A 16,962-nucleotide genomic window follows, 5' to 3' on the forward strand; every position below is an offset into this window, starting at 1 on the left:
TTGTATTTTTCAAAAATGACATAGTCCGGGAAAGTTGTGCAAAGCGAAACTGCGGATACATTTTCAAAAACTATGTCATTTCACAATATTGTCACACTTTGTGTGACTCTCCATATGGTATGTAACGAATAAATCAATATAACATACGTACAATTATCTTTAAACACATGATCTTTATGTAATTAAACTTACTTAAAATGACTACAGTCGATTGGTGTATGTAAAGCGGATTTTAGTGAGTAACGGATAGCTTAAACATTTTTTGCAAAATACTTTTATTTATGTTAAGATTTATAGTTTTCTATTAATCGAATACAAATAGCCTATCATTGTTTAGTCGATTCATGTTTTTGTTGATGTGTGTCAATGTTTACAACTGTTTCTTTTTTCGAAAGAAAAACGAGGTCACGTTATAACTTATGTACGCACCGTTTTTGTGACGACAGGAAAAGTGCAGACGAATGGTTTCTTGAATTTTGCAGATTTTGTTTGGTAAACATAATGTTCATTGATGTAATATTTTAGTATTATGTGTCCTTTACAAAAGTAAGAATGCTCAGAAACCAAATTGATGCATACCATATAAAATAAGCATGAAAGCTGCAACTCGGTATTTAGTGAATAACGGACATGTGGTGACCCATATTCAGGAATGCGGGGATTGTCTCAAATTAAATATAAACCCAATTGAAGTTGTCCAATACACATGTGGTAAGCGTGTGACTATGATATTAATAAGTAAAAACATAATTTTTAATGAAAAATAATCAAATTATAACGAAAAATCGATTTCTCTGAAAACATATTTTCCGCAATCAAATCTATTTATAGATTCAACTCAAAATGACCGGAATATAGTGTGCATCGCTTTGAACAGCAATTACTTCATCAATTGTGCAGCGATTTCCATGAATTTGGTCTAATTAAACGCAGAAATGAATTTCCTTTCTGGAAATGTACATATATTGCAATTATTTTTTACAAATGCTGTGTCAAATTTCAAGAAATAACACGATACACATGTAATCCGATAAAGACCTAAGCGATCCGGTAATGGCTGAATCAGTGTACCATAAAATTCGCGCTGTAAACAAATAATATTTTTCGGAAATGTAAAACCGCTGGCATGTTTCAATAGGAAAGACATATGTCTATCTAGGTTTAATCGTTTAATTACTGAATGCATGGTGTTTACGTTGAAATGAGACTCGGAAGTCCTTAGCTATCCGTTATACACCAATCGACTGTAGTTGTTTTTATCAAAAATTACAGTCCGGGAAAGTTGTGCACTCACTGCGGATAAATTTGCGAAAAATATTACATTTCCAATTTTGTCACACTTTGTGTGACTTGTCATATGGTTTGTAACTAATAAAGCAATAATACGTAAGTATCTTTATACACACATTCAGTGATAATTTTTTCATGTGCGTTTTGAGTTATTTGCGCATTAAAATTACCAAAAGCGCATGTGACAAAAATATCTGCATCTAAAAAAGCACATTGATTCCCTAGAAAGACAAAATCGGTAAGATATTGTCCAGTCACCTGTTTCGGTCGGTCACCTATTTCGGTCGATGGTAGATTTATTGCGCGTGCGCTCTATCCAAGTGACGAATGACGTCATCGTTTTGTGTGTACATAGTAAATGTCAACATCGACAGCTACTCGCAGTGTTTATCAAAAATTAAGACCATAAAAAGTACAGATTTTAATCTGAATTGATTACCATCGACATATTGATCATTTTTGCTATTACTTTTTTTGCTCTTTTTACAAAAATATCATCAACATACAGAAACTTTGTTTTTTTTTATAGTTCCGAGTATGCCAAGGCCTGCTACAGTCACTACTATTTTAATGTAACTGTTAGGACAACCCTCGCCGAAAATATTTAGGTCTGGAGTCAATCGACCGAAACAGGTGATGCACTACACAACTTTCCTATGTTTCCTTATGTTTTCATGGCAGAATCTTGGTGTTATGGAAAAAAGGGGAAGTATAAGAACGATCTCAATAAATGACTTGATGGACTGTAAATATGTCTTGCTGTGCGTATTTTTTATTTTGCTGTATTATTGTATTAAATCTAAAATATTTTCAATTATTTGTGTACGACCGAAACAGGTGACTCAATACTTAACATGGCCCCAATTTGTCTGCATTTTAATAGAACGCAAAAGGCGATTTTTACTACAGGTAACACCGGCTATATATATATTACGTCATACTAGCAGTGATTTTTTTTTTTTTTTTTTTGTTACATCCCTTGGCATTTGGATTGGGAAAATTAGCAAGATAAACCATGAAATTGGGAAAAATAGCGCGATAAACCATGAAATTGGAAAACAATATAAGAACAGAATAAAAATTGCTAAGTTCATGTTTGACAGCATTTTTATATTATAAAGTGTTGCTTTCATGTCTTTTTACAACGTTTAGTTAATATCCTTCCACATGGATATTTAACTTGCAATAATCTATAGATTCTTCAATATACATGTACCATTATGATTTAATCATAAACTCTTTAAGAGTATGAATTTAATTCAGGATGTTTTTTAAAGTAAAATATGATATGGTGAAAAATTAACAAATATTAACAAACACGCTTTAGTGTTCTTGCTGTGTTAATGTTGTATTAAATGGAGCTAAAATAATACATTTCATTTGTTTACCTTTCAATATCTTGCACAATTAACATCCTCAGTTCAATGCTATTTCACCAAACTATACAGCGTGACAAACATAATAAAGCAGAATATGCATATGAATCTGATTATACACAGATCCACTAACATATAAATCAAATCATGTTTGGCTCTTCATTTTCGAACGATACCCATCTTAAATGCTTTAACTTTGTGAGTAAACTAACTCCAATTTCCCAACACAGATTTTCGTGACGCACATTCACTGTGAAGATTTCTAATAAATATTTGTTGTTGTTTATCTCAAACGTAGTATTTTGCGTTAATTGACATCTCAAACGAAGTATTTTGGTTAATTGACACACACATTAAACTATCTCCTAATAACTATGTGATATCCGCTGTTAATTTTAGTGTTATTATCATTTTCACTGGTCATCGCAAACTTTTCCTCTGCTTGCCGCCATCTTGGACGTGTGTAAAAACAGGCGTTAACAATCAGATACATCGACTATTGTCGGTATCCTCTGCAATATAGAGGAGATGTGTGGATAGCAACGTAAAATCGTATTCGGCTACATTCGCGAACATTCATAAGTCAGTTGTCATTCGGCGATGACTCGACAAGCTCGATCGGCACTCGTTCTACGAAATTAACGCTAAATGATATTGTAATCTTATTGGCTTTATTGGGAAAATTTTGTCATTTTTTGGGAGATTTTGGTTGGATTTTTGGGAAAAAACGTCAATTTTTGCAATTGGGAAGCAGCCGAATATCAGCGAAGTTTTGGGCAAAAAAAAATCACTGACTAGGTCATTCATATCTGCGTTTCATAATGGTTCTCTGCTTTAAGCGTGAACTATAAGGTTGAATAAGATGATGTAGAACCATCCAAATGTTCCCATCCGCTATCGCTTTTTGAACTGTCAAAATGCCAACCAAAAAAAATTAAAACCCTGTCAAGATCGATTAACTTTGAAAGCTGCATTTGGAATTGCCGAAAGTAATAAACATGTAGCGTTATCCAAGAGCGTCAGCGAGGCAAGACCATCTACTATTTCCAACAAGTTTTTGCATAAATGTTATATGTTTTTAGTTATATCATTGGCCATATTCATATCTTCTACATAGCCAACTGTCATCCACAGCATTTTACAACACCTTTACCCCCTACTATTTCACACATGTTGTAACCGTCTACCTCTTAACCTGGTGGAACTATTTTTCTATAGGTGTCCCTGAATACTCTTTGATCATTATCTTAGGGTCTCGGGTATTAGCATATCAATATAATTAAAGACAACTTACATATTTACCAACATACATGAGAGATAAACTTTATAATAGAAGTATCAAAACATTTATTGCAATTACCAATTGAGCGAAACTAGAGTAATGTAAGAGTATGTTTCTTACAATTAATTAACAGTTTACTATTTTTACTATTTTTTATAATGGAATACTTGTCAACCTCCAATCTAGCTTTACTTGCCCAGGTGAAACATTTTAGGGAACATCAGATTTTTGGTTAATTTTGCTTGATTGGTCATTGTCGGCTCCGGTTCTACTTAAATGTACCCTTGGTACGAAAAATATACTCAAACGTAACTGGCCAATTTAGACTGTACCCAAGTTTTATTCCTGCTGAAAATCCGATGTTGTAAAATGCCCTACAAAATACGAAACAAAATTCTCTTTGAACAAAACGTGCCTCAACATGCTTTATTGAATATGAGTTTCAATCATAGAGGCCATTTTTTCAAAATGTTCACATAAATATGAACATAATTGATTTGATTAAAAAAGCCTACAACGACCAATACATGTATAGTGTTAGAATTCCCGGGTACGTTTTAGTATATTTCGTGTACCTAGGGTACATTTGAGTATACTTAAGAGTACCCGGGTACATTTAAGTAGTACCCGAGCCGACAATGACCATTGAAACGTTAATTTTCTCTTTATGAAAACTAAGCAAATGATGTTATCTAACTTTTCGTCCTTGTCATTTCAGTGAGTACCCAATGTACTTCTGAGCAAGCTGATGGCTTTCAGAGGAAGAGGGGGCGGCCCATTCTATGCAGGCGGGTATGGGCCGCCTAATAGACAAATGCAGATTTGCCAGCAGCTGGGAATAGCCTATCCACCTGATGGTATTCAAGTTTTATATGCATCTCCTATGAACTACAGAATGTGTATGCTAGTTATCAGTATTTATGCTGTCTCTGTCACTCAGTCACTGTCACTAGTGCTGCAACAATACGCCAAAAACTGTATTGCAATATATTGTCAGTTCAAAAACCCGTATTGCAATATATTGCTAACTTGTACCAGAATTATAACTCGCTGGCTAATCACCGAAACAAAATTAACTACATAACAAAATCTATGTATTCTATGTTTAGATACTAGTTATATCCTATTGGCAATTCCAGCCTTTTTTTACAAAATGCTTTATAAATACAATAAACTCTTTTTTGGCTTTACAAAGCATTTTGTTATGAAAGAAAAGTATTGTCATTTTGTGCATTGGATATTCCCATTTAACATGTTGTGCAATTGTGTACTGGTTACTGTACCCTCTATAATGTTTGTCGACAACATCCCTTTCAACATACAACAACAACAAGCATGGCGCCGATTTTGGATGTTTACTACATTGTATATCACCATGCATTTTTTCGCAAATTGGCAGTTAGCATAACTTTGTTTCAATGTATAATGCACACCAACTATTTTTTCGTATTGCCACAAGCGTCATCTTAAATTTAACAGTATGACATGCAAAAGCAGATCTTCCGGACTCCCATGTAGCAATGCTACTCCGTATAATATACTTTTCAGAATGCTAGTTTTACATAACTTATTTTTACTAAAACCAGATTTGTATTGTTAACCTTGTTATCATTATTTCGGATGGCTTTTCTGGCAGAAATGTGGATGATTTTTTGTAGAATTTTCGTACCAGTTTGATGAAAATCGTATAGCAATACAATATGCAGATTGCATATTGCGATATATACCGATATATTGTAGCAGCACTAACTGTCACTCTGTCCGTCTATCCATAGACAGAAACCTGTGTTCATTGTTGTCAAAAGAGCAGTATTCAGATTACTAATGGAATTGCTGATAGATTTGCTCCTGAAGGGATGGAAACTTTATATAACTTTATATGGCTCCTGAAATTAGGTTGCCCAGAAAAAAATCTACGAGCCAATGTTTTTTTCACCTATAGGGGAATGGTGGCGGGGCCCTTCCAAAGGGGAAAAACGCGTCGTTTTTAGGAAAAGGGGAAAATTTAAAATTAACTATTTTATATGTAATGAGATTTATTATATGAATTAACATGTATGTATGAATGTAATATTCACAACTGAATGTGTCTGTCCTTTTTCTTAAAAATTTATCAATTATTTTTTCAACATTAGTTTTAGACAGTTCAGCAGTCATGCACAGTCTCAGTTTTCCTAGCAAATGTGGGTCTATTTGGGATTTTCGAAATCGATAAAATGGCAAATTTGAGCATTTTTTATCAGTAAAATGGACCAAATTGGAATGTTTTTATCAACAAATATTGACACAATATAGACACATCAGGCCTTTTCCTGGCCATTTTGGGGAAAAAATGCAATTCATGTGAAAAGTCCACTGATTCAGGAAAAACTAATTTAATATAACTCTTTATAATAATAAAAAATCATATTAATTATAGTTATATACTTTGTCAGTTGTTAATGAATCTCATTTGAGATATATTTATCATAAGGCAGTTCTTTCTAAAAAAAAAAAATTTTTTTTTTTTTAACTTCTGGAGGGGATTTTTTCTACAAAATTGGGGAAAAATATACACTCTTTTTTAGGTGAATGGGGCCGAATAACGGCCCCGAAATTGCCATAAAAAAATCACTGCGAGCCCAGAACTTTCCCATGCTGAATGCTTTAACTACATTTTTGTTGTTCAATGAATGTACAAATTTGTGAGGTAAGACACCTGGGTAATAAAATGACATAATTTTCACATTTTGTACATTGTTTTCACTTATTCATGACCTGACAATTTAGTTAAAGCTTAAGAGGTGATCATTAACCTCAAACGCACACTTTTGCGTGTACATTTGTTGATTAATTTTGACCCCTACTAGGCAAGAACATTGTAATTAACACTAAGCTTTCTTGTTATGTAAGTTCTTTTACCGGTATTTGAAGGTCTTAATACATGTTGTAATGCAATTATTTTAACTGCACCTTATTTTGAGGCACTGAAAGTAATTTTCACTACCCCAGTCACATGTTATACATAAATCAAAAGAGCAAATATTTCACAAAAACACATTTGGTTGCATAAAATTATGTCAATACATAAAAAGAAATGTTGCAGCTCTACTAATAATTTACATAAGTTAGTTACAGCTGAACAGGCGATTAAAGATCTCAGATTTATCCGAATCAAAATCTGGCGAGTCGCCAGACACAAAGTCAAATTTAAATTTATTACGACTTTGGCGCAGCCATTTGGAACATAAAGTTTACGTCAGACGCTGTAAACTTTATGCCTATTCGATGTTTGAACAGCACAATTTAATTGGCTGAGACCATTTCACGCCAGAGGCGTAAAGGTATTGATAAATACTGCACAATGTATTGATTGTTCAAAACGACTTTTTCAAAAAAGCTATTCGCCCGGACAGACTACAGGCTTTTTAAATTCAATCGCCCAACGTAAAAATTACTGGCCCGGGCGAACGGGCAACTGTTAATTTCCATCCCTGTCCTGTTTGGCCCTGGTTTTGATGACCTTCAGTCTATGGTCCCAAGTTGTCAGGATGACATCTATCATTCGGTTTGTCATATGGATTGTTTCGTCTTAGTAACTGTTTCACATCAAGTTCACTGGCAAGGACATTCCATTGCAGTGCACAGTTAAAACTGTAGCTATACTGAACCAAAGCCTTTAAGATGCCTGACCAACTGCTCATCTTCATCATATGTGAACAAGGAATTCTTAACCACCTTAGCAGTACTGTATCCCTTAATGTTCATGAAGGAACATAATATTAAAGCCTATCAACTGGGATGATGTTCTTCCTTTACTACCTTATAAGCTGCATTATTTCAGAAACAATTAGTAGAGTCTGACTGGTGAAACCTTAAATTATTTACATCAAGTGCTCTACACATACACATACCACCATTGATAAAAACAGCAATTTTTTTCCTTCTTTATGAAGTACCGGAAAATGGCTTTTTCCACATTAGAAAAAAATTCGCAATTAAAGGTTTCCAAAAAAAATTATTTTTTATGTCCCTCAGACTATACTGGGGGACATATTGTTTTTGCCCTGTCTGTTTGTTTGTTGGTTTGTTTGCGTCAAACTTTACCATTGGCCATAACTTTTGCAGTATTGAAGATAGCAACTTGATATTTGGCATGCATGTGTATCTCACGGAGCTGCACATTTTGAGTGGTGAAAGGTCAAGGTCATCCTTTACGGTCAAATGTCAAATATATGGGGGGCATAGTGTTTCACAAGCACATCTTGTTTTAATAAAATGCAATATTTAGTTAATTTCCTTATACACCTTCAGTGATTTTTTGTTGCTTTTGTTTGTTACAGCCTGTGCCATTTGAATTGGGAAAATTAGCGCGATAAACCATGAAATTGGGAAAAATAGTGCGATAAACCATGAAATTGGGAAAAATTTAAGCATTAAAAATATGATTATAAGTAACAGAATTAAAATTGTTTTTAAGTGCATGTTCAGGGGGTTTTCTAACCATTTTGGGAAAAGGAGTCAAATTGGGAATTTTTAATTGATTAAAGTGGCAAATTTTTTAATTATTTTCAACAAAAAGGACTAAATTAAACTTATTTATTTGGTAGGATGTTTAAAAAATAAAGTTGAGATCTAGAGTTAAGAAATCATAAGTCATAAGAGAAATTTTGGTACGCTTTTTGGGAAAAAACGTTGATTTTGCAATTGGGAAGCAGCCGAAAATCGGCGGTAATTTTTAGCAAAAAAATCGCTGACCTTAGGCTTGAACCTAAGTAAATATAATTTTGACCACTGGACAACACTTAAGTTATCCATTTTAAAGTACATTGTATTTGGGAGCAAAAAATCAAATACACCAATTTTCCAATATGATATAAGTACTTCACGATGCGTATTTTCCAATGTCATTGTTTTTCGCGCACATTTTTCCCAATTGTGCTGGAACTGGTACTTTTTCCAATTGGGCAAAAAAAGATCGCTACAAAACTCATGAGACACTTTAAAATGGGAAATATTTGTAAGGGTTTTATGTGACTTAAATACAATATAAAGGTCTGTTTTATGAATATATAACTTTATTTCCTCCAAATACATGAAAAGCTGAACAAGTAATCAAACTTAATTTACAAAATAGCATAAGCATAATATGTATACATAGTACAATATCTTACACAACGTAAGTGTTAAACACAGTTATCATTAACAATATAAACAGTGAAAACTTATATACACATGAGTTTGAACTATTATTTATAGGCATGAAATAAATAAAGTACAGGTATTCAAGTAACGAAATTCTACAATATATTTTGTTAAGTATTTTGGATCATAGTGCCCGGGCAAGACTGCTATATGTTAAGGTAGCGCACCTCTAATGATTTCCCGCGATTTATTTTACGATCAATGCCGATCTTCAATGATCGGTTATTTCCGAGAGATGCATTTTATTTTTTTCAAACTTCGAATTTTGATATGTGTTTACCTAATTCATTTAGAATACATTATTTTCACTATAAATATTGACTTTGATCCAATTATCATCAGAAAAATACGAGTTCGCGATTTCTTCAAAGATCGACTAGCCTTTTTACCTGTTTACTTATGGATATCTTATTTAAGGTTGCACTGATGTGAAGTTGTCATGGCCGAGTGGTTAAGGCGATGGACTTAGAATTTTTTGGGATCTTCCCGTGCAGGTTCGAATCCTGCCGACATCGCATTCTTTTTGCGACGCGTTTCATTTCTTTTCTAACGTAATTTGATTTAATATAGCATATAAGCTATGTTTATTGTTAAATATGTTGAAAATTGTATACACATCCTTCAATTTTTGAAATTAAAACAACGTTATGGCTAAATTGGGTAATTTAATACTGCTGAAATTACGAATGATGCATGTTGCATTTTTATTTCAAAAAGTAAACGGTAAATCTGTCTATTTCTTGGTACTTTTGCTGTATATAGTGTTTCTATAAAAATTAAGTTTAAACTATAACTTAAATGATACTATTTAAAATTTTATGACACTTTGTTTTTAACCGACCCAATTTTTACTTGGCTGAAATCACTTACATTTCATGGCGATATTTCATAGATAAAAATTTGTAAAAAATAAATGTCTGTAAAAGAATACTTATTTTATCTTGTTTAAACTTAAAACACCTTTACTGCATCTGTACACACCAACTGCATGTCCATATTTGGAAATTTGAATGAATTATTGAACTTTTATATACCTCAGGGGTGAAAATAAAATGGACAAAGCCGAGCGTGAGGGTGGTTTTGAAAAAATCGGTATATTTTTTTAAAAAGCATGGAAAGCCTACCTACAAACCTGCGAATCAATATCTAGCACTGGTAGTGAAAAGTCAGTGGTGGTAGACAATTTCAATGACTGTATGTGCTTAACGCAAAACCTGTGGGCTACCTCAAGTCTTTTAATGTCTGTTTTTGTGTACGTATTCCAAAGTTAACATCAGTAAAGTGCTTTAGGTAAAACCACTGATTGGTATAACGTTTTAAGTGTAAGTAGGTTTAAACCTCCGGGATGTAACCCACTATTCAGTATGTTTAGGAATGTTGCTTGCAGTTTGTTGCTAGTGTTGTTAAGTGATTTGGCTGTAGAGACCTGTCGCATGGAAGACCTAGGTGGTTGTACACCCAGGGGTTTTTCAGCACTGTCTGCGCCTCCGGACAACGGAGGCACTCCCAAAGCAAACGGACCCGATCCCAAACCGAAATTATAAAAAAAAATCCCAATTTCCCAAAAAAAAAAAAAAAAAAAAAATTTTTTTTTTTTTTTTTTAAGAATGAAGTGTCTTATAACTTGTGTGACTAACCAGTGTTTGTTTTGGTCAAAAATATTTGCTATAAGGTTTTGACTGTTCAATTCTTATCACAGAGTGTAACTGTAACTGAAAAACAAAACTGCAGCAATTGAATTAACGTTGAACATGCCCAATATTGCGTCTGTTTACATGAAGAAGACAAAATAACCAAATAAAAACAAATTTATTTGTTAAACCACTGAATTATTTAAGCATGATTAATTCACAATTTTTTCCCAAATGAGCCGTTTCATCGAAGCAAAAATTCCCAAAATGACCAATTTTGTCGATAAAAAATTCCCAATTTGGTCAGACTCCTTTTCCCAAAATAGGCAGAAAAACCCCTGTACACCTCAACTTCATTTAGTTGTTGCGTTCCTATATACCACTTTCTTTCACGACAAGACGGCACACTGTCATTAAAGGCGATAACGCCACTCTTGTCGGAGTTATACTTGAACCACCACTGCTGTTGTAAAATTATATTGCATAAAGGTGAAATGCTAAATTTGCCTGGTTTTGATCTGCAAAGCGATAGGGACTGTCTCAACAGTTTTTAAAATAACTGGCTACATTTCATATGAATTTTCATTTATTTTATTTCACAATATTTCAATAACTACAAGTATTAAAGTACCAATGTATCAACAAAAACTAATTATATATAGCTACCTATTATCAATTCTTGGTTTGGATTGCTATTGAGTGAATAAAGTCAAGTTCAACTAGATAGAGAAATGTTTATCACTCAATAAAAAATGTAACAATGGGATGAAATTTTGTATGATACATATATACAGTGTGACTGTATCTTATACTTTGTACTGGGTCTGGCATGTTCAAAGTCACTTTTTATCATCCAGAGAAAGATACCAATTATCATGATTTGATAGGCAACTTTATATGACGATTTCATGACAATGAAATAAAATAGCCAGTGATACAATTTTTATGTAGTTTGTATGTTAATGTTTTAAAGGTTACAAGTCAATCATAGACTTTTCTGATATATGTGGGCGTTCACATTGTGTAAACAATATTAAAAGTCACCACCACCATTGTCCAGTCTAGCTGTTACTAACAACAACAAAACCATGATGAGACCTGACTTAAGTAATGTTTACTTATTAAAAACAATTTTATTTATTTTTCATTGCATATTTTTTAATGAAGACATTACATTTAGCAATATTTTTGGTTTTCGATTAAAAAGCATCAACGTAATAAAACATGAAACCATCCGTTGAAATACTTAAATGTTCTTATTTATCAATATTCACCTGAAGCATAAATTTGTCCGGATTTTCAGGTTTGTAGCTCAGGGATTTTTCTGCTATGTAAAAAACTCTGTTAAAAAAACTCTATCTGAAAGCAAACAGACCCAATCGCAAAAAAAAGAAGAAATAATAGAAAGAAGTATCTTTTTACTTATGATTATTAGACTCTATTTCTCAATTATTTTTTTAAACCAACAAAAAATATAAACTTAATTTATATGATTTTTATCCAAAATGGCCTGGAACAGATTTGTTGATAAAAAATCCCAATTTTGTCCTTTTTGTCGATAATAAATGCCCAAATTTGCCATATCTACTGATTGAAAACATCCCAGTTTGACCAGACTCCTTTTCTCAAAATGGCTGGAAAACCACTGTAGCTACACGTGATAAGCTTGATGAGATGTGGTGTTGCACATAACAACCTGTTCTCTGGGTCAAAAGTGAAGCTCACAGATCAAGGTCGAAGTCAAATTTGGGTATTTTCACATTTTGTCCAAAGTACAACTGTGTCCAGCATGGATGGATTTTCAAATAAGTGATCAGCATGATGAGACATATGATTTGCACAAAACTTGGTCCAAGCTCAAGGTTGCAAGTCAGGGTCAAAGATCAAATTCAGTAATATCCAACAGCATTCATGGATGTTCATATAAATTTGTCATAAGTGATCAGCATAGTGAAGTGCAGTGTTGCTTGCAAGAACCAGGTCCTTTGGGTCAAAGTCAATTTCACAATTTAATGTCACAAATTTGTTCGCAGCAAAACCTGTGCCATCATGTATGGATTGGCAGATGTTGGTATTTAAGAAAATGTGATCTGCAGGGTATGATTTTGTGTTGCACATAGATACTATTTGGATAACTATATACAGTGCTCCAGCTAGGATTTGAAAAGGGCAGGGAGGGGGGGGGGGGGGCTAATTTGTCAAAAAGGCACTTTTTAGCGAATGAGCATAATCTGGAATGCTCCCTGTTTGCATATATTAATTTTTATGTTATTAATAATTGTTAGAATATATCATTACCATTATTTTAAAACCATGCAAATAAATTGTCTACAAAGAGGAATAAATTAAATACAATGTAATAAGAGATTAAGAAATTATCATATGTCAAACAATTAAAAAAAATAAAATAATCAAAGGGCAGGCGCCCTTCCATTTAGGCCTAGCTGGAGCACTGCATATAGTTTGGCAATATCAGCAGAAATATGCAGTCTTATTATTCTTTTAGCAAAAGACATTAATAAATAATGAGTTATTATTCCCATGAATGCAATCATATCGCTTTTTAGGAATTATTGCATGTTAATTTTTCAAAACAAACAGGAAAATCACTGGTAAAGTACTACCGTTTTCACAACAATACAATATGTAATATCAGGTAATGACTACTATCAGCCTATGCCTATATTTTTAATGCAGCTGGTATTAAAAACTTTAAAGGCATTGAGAAAGTTCAAAATGTTGTTATTTTCAGCGAAATTTTCTTTACAGCTTTTCTCTAAGTACTATCATATAATGGAGGGTTGGAGAACAATATCCTGATACTTGCATACATGTATGTTTGGGAGCACCCTAATAATGCCTTGTTGTTTTTAGGCTCCCAGGTCCATGCCTTCATAATGCCTTGTGTTCAGGGGCATTGGTCCATGCCTACATAATGCCTTGTTGTTTGCAGGGGCCCAGGTCCATGCCTACATAATGCCTTGTTGTTTTTAGGGTCCCAGGTCCATGCATACATAATGCCTTGTTGTTTGCAGGGTCCCAGCTCCATGCCTACATAATGCCTTGTTGTTTTCAGGGGCCCAGGGTCATGCCTACATAATGCCTTGTTGTTTTCAGGGGCCCAGGTCCATGCGTACATAATGCCTTGTTGTGTTCAGTGGCTCAGGTCCATGCTTACATAATGCCTTGTTGTTTTCAGTGGCCTTGGTCCATGCCTACATAATGCCTTGTTGTTTGCAGTGGCCTAGGTCCATGCCTACATCATGCCTTGTTGTTTTCAGGGGCCCGGGTCCATGCCTACATAACGCCTTGATGTTTGCAGTGGCCCAGGTCCATGCCTACCGTATTTTACCATGCATAGCGCGCAGTTTTTTACCTTCAAATTTCAAAATAAAAATTCAGTGCGCGTAATACATTGACACAACGCTTTCCTGGTTGCTAAATTGCAAAAAATCCATTTCGTAATCGTAAATCTTCACAATTGCCGCCATTTTTGTTATTGCAAAAAAACTACACCCTATAATGTTATAGACTGAAGGGGCCGTTGTCGAAACAACAAATAGCGGGAAAGGTTAGGAATGAACGGGGTAGTAATTGTTTTGACAAAAATTAGAAGATGAAAAAAAAATGTCTTTGTTGGTGTTTTCACACTTCTTCATTGATTGTTCATTAAACAAAATCGAGGTATATCGATCCCTGTGCGCCGCGGTATTGTTTGTTAAAGTTTTCGTTGTCATGAAAACTCGTTGATTTACAACGCAAAACGTCTTATTTGAACTAAGGCTAATTATTTCAATAAGTATTTCTCAACTTCGCTTTTGCTTTATTTTGATAATTTAATCAAAAGTTTAATGTTAGCATTTCCGAAAATTTGCACTCCATGTGAATTGACAGTTTGACGTCATCAAAGGAAAGCCGCTTCCTGTCTGAAGCAATAAAGCGACAAGTTTCTCGCCGACAAAATTGGCTTCCTTTGTCTAGCAATCAACATGCCGAACCAATCGTGTGTTTGTTCCTCAATGGCAATCGTCCAATTAAATAATAGCACGTGCAAAGCTCCGCCTTCGAACCTTTTGCAAAGAACGGAGGTGGAGTTCAACGGTTAATTGAGCAAGTGTTTTACGTAAGTTGAGTTCCGATTTGCCGAAATTACTAGGCCCTAAGCATTGAAACGACGAATACATTTATCAATGATTTTCCGATCTCTGCATAAATATGCTACTGTGCGAGTATACTACGTAGGTTACAAACCAACAATAGAGATATAGACTCGTTTTATTTTCTTTCAATAGAGACAAGCAAATGATATTTGTCAAATGGCTTTACGCGGATAACGCCAACTGTATGTAATTGAGCGTTCGGGTGTATTGTTTGTCTTACTATAAATACTTATCAACTAGACGCAGTGAAGGCGCGAAATACCGGGTCAAACTGGATTTATTGGGGAGCATCTCTTAATGGGGAAATATTTAAGTCGATGAAAAATAAAATGGGATCCACGGACGATTTGCGTAAAATTGGACATTGAGATGTTGCGGGTCTGCAGAAGAAGATGTCATACGATGTTGTGAGCGGCAGGTAATGAAAATGTTACACTGTTCAAATGTGAGGAATAGGTAATAGTGGTTCGAATTTAACGCAAACATGCGCAGCGGAAATAAGGACATAACGGTGTTCTCGAGAGAATAATCTTAAAAATTGTCGAAAATATAGTGCTTTGCAACCCATGCTCCTGATCGTATAAACGCTCCCTACTTTAAAACGAAAAATTAAGCGCCCGAAAAACTCAGATTAAATGATTGCGCAATATAAGAATGGCGGCCATTTTCGGCCAAATTTTCAGGTTTTTGGTCTTGAATTCTTTTTTTTCTCCATTTTGGCTTAAAAGAAACGCATGCGCGTTATACATAGTAGCGCGCTATACATGGTAAAATACGGTACATAATGCCTTGTTGTTTGCAGGGGCCCAGGTCCATGCCTACATAATGCCTTGTTGTTTGCAGGGGCCCAGGTCCATGCCTACATAATGCCTTGTTGTGTTCAGGGGCCCAGGTCCATGCCTTTATAATGCCTTGTTGTTTTCAGGGGCCCAGGTCCATGCCTTCATAATGCCTTTTTGTGTTTAGGGGCCCAGGTCTATGCCTACATAATGCCTTGTTGTTTTCAGGGGCCCAGGTCCATGCCTACATAATGCTTTGTTGTTTTCAGGGGCCCAGGTACATGCCTACATAATGCATGTGAAGCGGGATGCTGGACGTTTATTGAATGACAACTTTCTCAATGAGGCCCTCCAACTCTACTCCCTGGCCTTGCTGGGGTGTGAGCTGTGTCCCACCATGCCCATGGTCGTGGAGGAGAGACCCAAGCTGCTGTGTAATCGGTCGCTCGTTTGTTTGAAGCTTCGTCGCTTTAAAGATGCTGAGGAAGATGCTAAGATGGCTGTTGCTGTGTGTCCTGCGTTTGTTAAGGTGAACCAGTGTTGGCTGTAAATTAAGTATATGCAATATCTTTATAGAGCTGTAATTTATATCAAGTTGGTGTGTGAATAAAGGCATTAAATTGTTTCATATTGAGATTTAAATAACTATTAAACTGTTTAAGAAAAATGGAGGTTCTACAAATAAACATGTTTTTTTTAATATACTCATTTAATTACAATTGCTCAATAACTATATTGTTGGAAGTCTTAAGCTGCTAATCGTATAAATAATTTGCATGATTGCAAGCTTACAGGACTCTATTAAAGTGAATTACTGTATGTGAATATGCAGGTTTGCAACTTGTTCACAGAACAGTTATGGAGGAAATTATGTCAATGTGTTGATGATTTGGATACTTCATTATGTCATGTACTCAATGATTGAAGGATTTATTTAAACAAAAATGGATTTAAATTTCATGACAATACATTGATTGTTGCATTTTTAAATTGATTTAAAATAATACCTTAGACAAACAGCCTTGAAGCAACAGAAATACAGACAGACTGATTTCTGTCTTTATGTATTGTTTTAAGCATATCGTCCTGTCTCTTGCTGTCTTTGTAATAAATACGCAGCATTCTGGGAATATTGGGCTTAAAGCATGTGCATAAAGTGTCAACCCAGATTAGCTTGTGCAGTCTGCATGGGCTTTTTAGGGATGACACTTTCTGCTTGTATGAATGTTTTGTTTAAAGGAAGTCTATTCTAAACCAAAA

General features: G+C 34.5%; 1 protein-coding gene across 2 annotated transcripts in view; it reads left to right on the forward strand.

Moving 5' to 3' along the window:
• LOC127833269 (TPR and ankyrin repeat-containing protein 1-like) overlaps positions 1-16,962 on the forward strand; it is a 140,263-nt gene continuing 123,301 nt past the window's right edge. For both annotated transcript variants that reach the window (XR_008027288.1, XM_052358434.1), the window contains exons 1-3: positions 1-117; positions 4,667-4,805; positions 15,972-16,231. Coding sequence is in view for 1 of the 2 variants with exons in the window: in XM_052358434.1 (XP_052214394.1) it covers positions 4,697-4,805; positions 15,972-16,231 (369 nt within the window). In the remaining variant the exon portion in view is untranslated. The remainder of the gene's footprint in view (positions 118-4,666; positions 4,806-15,971; positions 16,232-16,962) is intronic.

This window comes from Dreissena polymorpha, chromosome 6 (assembly GCF_020536995.1).
Source record: "Dreissena polymorpha isolate Duluth1 chromosome 6, UMN_Dpol_1.0, whole genome shotgun sequence".
In the NCBI taxonomy this organism is placed as follows: Eukaryota; Metazoa; Mollusca; class Bivalvia; order Myida; family Dreissenidae; genus Dreissena; species Dreissena polymorpha.